The sequence below is a fragment of the Colobus angolensis genome, unplaced genomic scaffold (assembly GCF_000951035.1).
Source record: "Colobus angolensis palliatus isolate OR3802 unplaced genomic scaffold, Cang.pa_1.0 Scaffold7, whole genome shotgun sequence".
In the NCBI taxonomy this organism is placed as follows: domain Eukaryota; kingdom Metazoa; phylum Chordata; class Mammalia; order Primates; family Cercopithecidae; genus Colobus; species Colobus angolensis.
In genome coordinates, this window is record NW_012120709.1 from 14770051 (window position 1) to 14778702 (window position 8652).

The 8652-nt window shown below is 39.3% G+C and overlaps 1 protein-coding gene across 3 annotated transcripts in view; it reads left to right on the forward strand.

Moving 5' to 3' along the window:
• Positions 1 to 8353, forward strand: part of ATM (ATM serine/threonine kinase) — a 134540-nt gene extending 126187 nt beyond the window's left edge. For all 3 annotated transcript variants that reach the window (XM_011926674.1, XM_011926676.1, XM_011926675.1), the window contains 3 exons: positions 163 to 226; positions 4380 to 4516; positions 4620 to 8353. In XM_011926674.1, the coding sequence (XP_011782064.1) occupies positions 163 to 226; positions 4380 to 4516; positions 4620 to 4803 (385 nt within the window). In that variant the 3' untranslated portion in view covers positions 4804 to 8353. The remainder of the gene's footprint in view (positions 1 to 162; positions 227 to 4379; positions 4517 to 4619) is intronic.
• The last annotated feature ends 299 nt before the right edge of the window (positions 8354 to 8652 follow it).

An 8652-nucleotide genomic window follows, 5' to 3' on the forward strand; every position in this document is an offset into this window, starting at 1 on the left:
TGAAAGCCCACTCTGCCAGGTATTATCCTATTTTGAGATACAAATTTGTAGATTATTAACAAGCATAGGCTCAGCATACTACACATGAGAGTATACAAATAAAGATATGTTGAAAACATTGGTGTGTAACAAAATCTGTATTTATAATGTGTTTGACTCTAGATGCTGTGAGAAAACCATGGAAGTGATGAGAAACTCTCAGGAAACTCTGTTAACCATTGTAGAGGTAAAGTATTTTATAAGGAAGACCTTTTTTTTTTTTTTTTTTTTTTAAACCAGGTAGACTGTACCTCATCGGGAAGTCACTGATGTGAAGAGCACTGCTTCATTTTAACATAGGGGGATGTGGCTGGGCAGCAGAAGGGAGGAGATTGCGCACTTAGCCTTTTCACACATCCAAAAATACTGGTTTAGAAATGCCTTCAGCCCCCTCGAGCTGCTTGGAATGTTATAGCATTGTAAGTTAAGTAGTCTCTAGTTTTCAATTCGTAAATCAACTCTTTGACATTTAGATATTCCATGTGGTGGTATTATTTTCAGAATGGTTTCCATTAGGGCTTAAGGGAAATCGGTATCTCCTTTTTCCCTGCCCAGGTTCAGAACTAATTAGTCAGACAAATGGAGATCAAATTGTCAGCATTGTTACTAGAGGAACATGGCTTAGGAATGAGGGCCAAACTAGTTTACTGCTGGTGCTACCTCAGTACCTCTCTGCTGTCTTAACCTTGGGACTCTCAGGAACCTGTATAGGGTTTGGGCCTGCAGAGCAAACATATGTAATCAGGAACACTGCCTTGTCTTGATCCAGGGCAGAAAAAAAGGAAGTCAGACAAATTTCAGTGTCTGTGCTGTTAGTACCTATGCCAGTCATTCACCAACCTGGTAAGGGTATGTGAGACAAGAAATCAGGAGTGTGGCCTCCCCAGGGAAACATGGCAGGTAGAGTGCAGCATGGGCTTGCCTCTTCCACTCCTCAGCTTTTCTTCCTTTAACCTGATAATGTTGGACTGGCTGCATGTTAGTATTACTTGTACTGCTTTTAAAAAACATTGATGCTGATCAAATCCAAACCAGGTTTCTAGGGATGGGGCAGGAATATATGTATTTTAAAAAATCTCTCCTACTGTACAACTAGGATATGAAAACTGTCTTAGTTCATTGGCATTAACCATTAAGCCTGTGGTCAATAAGGGTGGGGCTTTATCCCTTGGAAGACCACAGGGTGGTCCTGTGTGCACCTTTATGAACCAAGGCATCTTTATAGATCTCCTTTGGACCGCAGATGGTAATACAGATTTTGCTACAAAGAGTTTGCTGAAATAGGTCCCAGTAATATTTTGGTAAAATTAAATCCAAGGCTGTGCTATTCCCAAGGTTAAAAATATATTCTTTTTTCTTTCACCCATTTCAAATTCTGTTCATACATGTTGTCATTTGTTACAGTTTGCCATTGGTTCTGCAGTCAGAATAAATGATACAGAAAATAAGCATGATGTGTAACATTTTAAAAAAAGAATACATGATAACATGGATGCCTCAATAATGTCGAAATTAAACTCTAAAGTTATATTATCTTGCACTTGGTCATGTAAGAAAAAGAAGCCCAGGCCAGGTGCGGTGGCTCACGCCTGTAATCCCAGCATTTTGAGAGGCCGAGGGGGGTGGATCACCTGAGGTTAGGAGTTTGAGACCAGTTTGGCCAACATGGTGAAACCCCATCTCTAATAAAAATACAAAAATTAGCTGGGTGTGGTGGCAGGCACCTGTAATCCCAACTTCTCAGGAGGCTGAGGCAGGAGAATCGCTTGAACCCAGGAGGCGGAGGTTACAGTGAGCCAAAATCGTGCCATTGCCCTCCAACCTGGGCGACAAGAGCAAGACTCTGTCTTTTAAAAAAAAAACAAAAAACAAATAAAAAAAAAAAACCCAAACTTTTCAAATTAAAGAGTCAAAGCAGCTTAACATATTCTTTAGTATTTTACTCTACCTAGTCTCAGTCAGAAGGGATTTTTATGCTAAGGTGGAGTTGGGAGTTTCTTCCAGTAGTTTTATCCTACCTAACACTCACCAGAAGACGGTAGTTCTTTTAGGGCCTCAAAAATCTTACTAGTTTAATGCCAAACTGCTTATGGACTTCATTTTTTAGAGTGGTAGGAGATCAAATTAGAGAAGTGACAGTGGCCAGATTCTTTGCCATTGTAAGGACTTTGGATTTCCTGAGTGAGGGTTTTGAGTCTGAAAAGTGATTTGCATCTCCACCTACAATAACTCTCACCTTTAAACACACCCTCCAATGTTTTGTGTATTTTTACACTCACCTACCTGATCTTCCCTCCGTAAATCTGTCTGAATTTCCCAAAATCATTTGGTGTGATTATCCCAATCTTCAATAATAACTTCCCCAGTGATCTTACCACAGTAAGACCACTTTCTGCCTTCAGCTTTAGGAGGGTGCTTCTCAATAGCATCCAGGTTCCCAGTCCTCTGGGACATCATTTCTCTCCTCTCTTGGATTCTTTTCTTCTCTTAGATTTCATTGAGACACAGTCATTATTTCTGATCTGATCTCCCTGCTTCCAAAGCCCCTCCTTCAGAGCACTTTGACCTGGGTGTATTTCCCTTTTCCTCTCAGTGTATTTGTCTCTCCTGGCCTTCAAGATTTCATTTTCTTCCCAATGGACCATTCTGTCCTCTTAAGATTTTATATGTTCTGCTAAGGAAATATCTCTCTCCCTCTAGCTCAATGATGCTTAGCCATGAGCAATTTTGTCCCCTAGAGGACAGTTGGCAATGTCTGGAGGCATTTTTGGTTGTCACAATTGGGGATGGGAGATGAGGACAGTATTGGCATCTACTGGGTAGAGGCCAGGGATGCTGGTGAACACCCCAGAATGTACAAGTTAGCCCCCACAGCAAAGAAATACCCCATCCAAAATGACAGTAGTGCTGAGAGTGAGAAACCCTGCTCTAGCTTAATCAGTCTCTATTCCTTTACTGTTTCCAGCCACTTCTGTCTTGATTGTCAGACTGAAGCATAATTTTTTACTTATTCCAGTTCCTCCTTAAGTCTAATATTTCCAAGTGTGACTCGTGACACAAGCCCTTGGTTTTGAAGTAATTTGGATTTTTATTCTACTTCAACCCAAGAAAACCATCTAGTCTATATTAGAGGCCTTCATTCCTTTTCATTAGTTCATTAATAAAATATACTAATATTTTCCTTTTGTGGGTGAAACTGGTTTGGATCTCTGAAATCTAAAGCCATGTCAATGCCCAACTTGAAGTCACATAGGAACCCTTGAACTTACGAACAAGCCACGTGTAATCAAGCCCAGTTTCTCCACAGTATTTAATGGTCCTGGAGGACACTCAAAACAGCATTAAAAAATAGAGAGATTTTGGTTCTGCTAATATAGTACATGTCCTGAAACTAAATCTGCTAAAGACATGTTATAGTCCCAACCTGCAGATTTACTGAGAAACTGTGTACAGGCAGCAGCAAAAAAGTGTTCCAACCTTGTAATACTGGAATGCCCTGTAGAATCATTCTTTGTATTGTCTCCACTTACTACTAAGATTTGTAAGCGTTTGCCAAAGCCTATTTTTTTTAAGTTCTGTGTTTATAAATACCAGAGCAGTTAGCTGTTCTGAACTGCCAATATCAGATTCCTCATGACCTCACTTTCTAAAATTTAAGACCTAAAGCCACTTGCTCTAGACATGTCAGTTGTTTTGGTATCCTAATTCTACACCTAATATATATCTCAAGATTCCAAACACAGTACCAAACCTCGGGTTTTGAGGAGGTTTCAATAAATTATACCTCTTTGGATCCACCCAGATTTAGAACTGAGAGAAAAAGAGCCATAGGGGAATAGAGTAGAGATCAGAATTTCAGGTTTGTTACTGATAAAACTATTGGAGAAGATGGCTTAGGAGTGAGGTCCAAATAGGCTTGCTCATGCTCTCCAGTCCCCACAATCCAATCTATATCTTGAGACAGTCTGGCTGAGGAAGAATTGGGCCCTACAAAGCAAATACCCTAACCCAGGGTTAAGAGTAGAGAGAGAAGGAAAGAGTGACTAATGCTCATCTCCTTTTAATAGATTAGTTCCATCCAGTCGGGAAACATGGGTCAAGGGATGTCACCCCTAACCATGGAAGAAGAATGAATTCAGGGTTGAATGAGAAGCTTGGAGCATTATGCTAGGATAGTTTCCTCCACAAGGAAACATGAAGCGTGTATGATGTTTGTTCCCCTCCCCCATCATCTACCACGTGACTGGCCTCTGTTATTTGTATGATACTGGTTCTACTGTTTCTCAGTATGTGATTAAAATGTACATTGTTCTTTTAAGACATATGTTCTCTCTGTTTAGGTCCTTCTGTATGATCCACTCTTTGACTGGACCATGAATCCTTTGAAAGCTTTGTATTTACAGCAGAGGCCAGAAGATGAAACTGAGCTTCACCCTACTCTGAATGCAGATGACCAAGAATGCAAACGAAATCTCAGGTGAGCAGTATTTTAAGAAGGTCCTGTCGGTTGTTCAGATTTTCTTATTCCCCAGGCCTTTAAACTGTTCACCTCACTGAAACCTTTGTGTTTTTGTCCTTAGTGATATTGACCAGAGTTTCAACAAAGTAGCTGAACGTGTCTTAATGAGACTACAAGAGAAACTGAAAGGAGTGGAAGAAGGCACTGTGCTCAGTGTTGGTGGGCAAGTGAATCTGCTCATACAGCAGGCCATGGACCCCAAAAATCTCAGCCGACTTTTCCCAGGATGGAAAGCTTGGGTGTGATCTTCAGCATATGATTACCCTTGCATTCAGCCTTTAGAAATTATATTTTAGCCTTTATTTTTAACCTGCCAACATACTTTAAGTAGGGATTCATATTTAACTAAGAACTATTGTGGGTTTTTTTTGAATGTTGGTTTTAATACTTGATTTAATCACCACTCAAAAATGTTTTGATGGTCTTAAGAAACATCTCTGCTCTCACTCTTTACAAATAATGGTTATTCGGGCTGGATACAGCAGCTCACGCCTGTAATCCCGGCACTTCGGGAGGCTGAGGTGGGCGGATCACAAGGTCGGGAGTTCGAGACCAGCCTGGCCAAGACACCAGCCTGGCCAGTATGGTGAAACCCCATCTCTACTAAAAATACAAAAATTAGCCGGGCATGGTGGCGGGCACCTGTAATCCCAGCTACTCGAAAGGCTGAGGCCGAAGAATCTCTTGAACCTGGGAGGTGGAGGTTGCTATGAGCCAAAATCATGCCATTGCACTCTAGCCTGGGTGACAAGAGCAAAACACCGTCTCAAGAAAAAAAAAAACAGAAATGTATTTGGATTTTTCCTAGTAAGATCACTGTGTTACTAAATAATGAAGCTGTTACGGAGAACAAATTTCAAAGACACAGTGTAGTTATATTTTTTTAAGTGTGTATTGAAACTTCTCATTCTATTCTCTTTATCTTTTAAGCCCTTCTGTATTGTCCATATATGTTATCTTTCTGTGATACCTTCATATATTGCCTTCTAGTTCATGAATTCTCTTGTCAGCTGTATATAATCTCTTTTACCCTATCCCTTGGGCTTCTTTCAGAAATTGTTTTTCATTTCTAATTATGCATCATTTTTTCAGATCTCTGTTTCTTGATGTCATTTTTTAATGTTTTCTTTTTATGTCACTAATTATTTTAAATGTCTGTACTTGATAGTCACTCTAATAGTTCTATTAAATTTCGTTCCTGCTGTTTATACCTGTTGATTTTTATATTTGATAGACTTTATCCATTTTTGTCTTTTTGAAAATTGAGTTTATTTTCAGCAAGGCTTTATCTATGGGAATCGTGGGTCTCTGTTTATGTCATATTCCCAGGGCTATTGCTGACACATGCCCATTCTTATTTTTAATTTCTTGGCTTTAGGGTTTCCATACCTGAAGTGTAGTATAACTTACTGATAGGAGATTTCTCCGGCCAAGGCAGACATAATTCCTCCTCATCTCCCTGTGCTAGTGGGCAGAATATTTGATTGACGCCTTTTTCACTGAGAGTATAAGCTTCCATGTGTCCCACCTTTATGGTAGGGGTGGAAGGAGGTACATTTAATTCCCACTGCCTGCCTTTGGCAAGTCCTGGGTTCTTTAGTCCCCATATAGATGTCGAAGCTAAAAGCCATGGGTTAATGAACTGGCAAATTGTTCTAAGACAGCTACAGCATCAGCTCACATATTTACCTCTCTGGTTTTTCATTCCCTTCATTTTTTTTGAGACAGTCTTGTTCTGTCACCCAGGCTGGAGTCTCAGCTCACTGCAACCTCCACCTCCTGGGTTCAAGCGATTCTCCTGCCTCAGCCTCCTAAGTAGCTGGGACTATAGACGTGTGCCAACATGCCTGAGTTTTTGAATTTTTAGTAGAGGAGTTTCACTGTGTTAGCCAGGATGATCTCAATCACCTGACCTCGTGATCCACCCGCCTCTGCCTCCCAAAGTGCTGGGATTACAGGTGTGAGTCACCACACCCGGCCTCATTCCCCTCATTTGTGACCATAACGATTTCCCCTTACTTTCTTGTAAGTTCTAGTATGCATTTAAAAGAATGTTTTCTACATTTTATCTAGCATTTCTCTGTGTTCTGTTTGAAGGGAAGGGCTTAGGTATCTAGTTTGATACATAGCTAGAAGTGGAACATTTCTCTGTCCCCCAACTGTCATCATATCAGATAAACATCAGATAAAAAGCCACCTGAAAGTAAAACTACTGACTCCTGTATTAGTGAGTATAATCTCTTCTCCATCCTAAGGAAAATGTTCATCCCAGCTGCAGAGATTAACAAATGGGTGGTTGAGCTTTCTCCTCATATTTGGACCTTGAAGGTTATATAAATTTTTTTCTTAGGAAGAGTTGGCATTTCTTTTTACTGCCAATGGCAGGCACTCATTCATATTTGATCTCACATTCCCCTCCCCTAAAACCAATCTCCAGAACTTTTTGGACTATAAATTTGTTGGTTTGATTTCTGGAGAACTGTTCAGAATATTACTTTGCATTTCAAATTACAAACTTACCTTGGTGTATCTTTTTCTTATAAGCTGCCTAAATGAATATTTGGTATATATTGGTAGTTTTTATTACTGTAGTAAATCAAGGAAACGCAGTAAACTTAGAATGTCTTTAAGAAAGCCCTGAAGTCTTCATGGGTGGAATTAGAAATTATCAACTAGATAATAGTATAGTTAAATGAATTTGTAGCTAATTCTTGCTAGTTGATGCATCCAGAGAGCTTTGAATAACATCATTAATCCGCTCTTTAGCCTTGCGTGGTATGCCATAAGGCTCCTATTCTGTTCAAGTATTCTAATCAATGGCTTTGAAAAGTTTATCAAATTTACATACAGATCACAGACCTAGGAGAAATAACTAATTCACCGATGACAGAATTAAGATTATAAAAGATGTTTTTTTGTATTTTTAGTAGAGACAGGGTTGCCATTGCATTCCAGCCTGGGCAACAGAGCGAGAGTCTGTCTCAAAAAAAAAAAAGCTTTGGCAAGCTGGAACACTTTCTGCAAATGACTTAGAAAACTGCCAAGGACAAAAGAGGAGTAGTTAGATTTTGAAAATATTAATCATAGAATATTTGTTGTATGCTAAGTCACTGACACATATTATATGCAGCATCTCTGATCTTTGCCTTGCAAGATTAGTGAAATCCCAATTTACTGCTGGAGAAATCAAAATTTGGAGAAATAAGTTGTCGAAGGCAAGAAGATAGTAAATTATAAGTACAAGTGTAATATGGACAATATCTAACATGAAAAGATTTCAGGTGAAAAGAATCTGGGGTTTGCCAGTCAGTTGCTCAAAAGGTCAATGAAAACCAAATAGTGAAGCTATTAAGAGAAGCTAATAAATTATAGACTGCTTGAACAGTTGTGTCCAGATTAAGGGAGATAATAGCCCTCCCACCCTACTTTGTGCAGGTCATACCTCCCCAAAGTGTCTGCCTAATCAGTAGGTTCACAAAAAACTCTTGGTCATTATAGTGTATGCCTAAAATGTATGCACTTAGGAATGTTAAAAATTTAAATATGGTCCAAAGCAAATAAAAGCAAAGAGGAAAAACTTTGGACATCTTAAAGACTAGAATAGTCTTTTTAAAAGTAGAAAGCCAGTATGTTGGTTTGAAATATAGAGATGTGTCCCAATTTCAAGTATTTTAATTGCACCTTAATGAAATTATCTATTTTCTATAGATTTATTTTAGTACTATTGATTGTATTACTTTACTGTTACCTGAATCTATTATAAAGTGTTTTTGAATAAATAATTCTAAAAGCATATACTAAGACTCATTCACTTTATTCAGATATTTGTGTGTTCTGTGTGCCAGGCATGGGACTCGTTCCTAAGGAGAAAGCAGTGAGCAAGGCAGGCATAGTCTGCCTATATAAAGCTCCCAATCTGAGGAGGATAGGCAACTGACGATGCAGTGTGAACCAGGGAGCCTACCACACACCCAGACTGATAATGTTGCGTCTCAGTCTAAGTATCCTAGTAGTGTTTCTTAATCGCCTCCTGACAAAAAGGCAAATATCAGTGTTCTTTCTTTGGGCCTAGAAAGTGATCTAGTTGACATTTC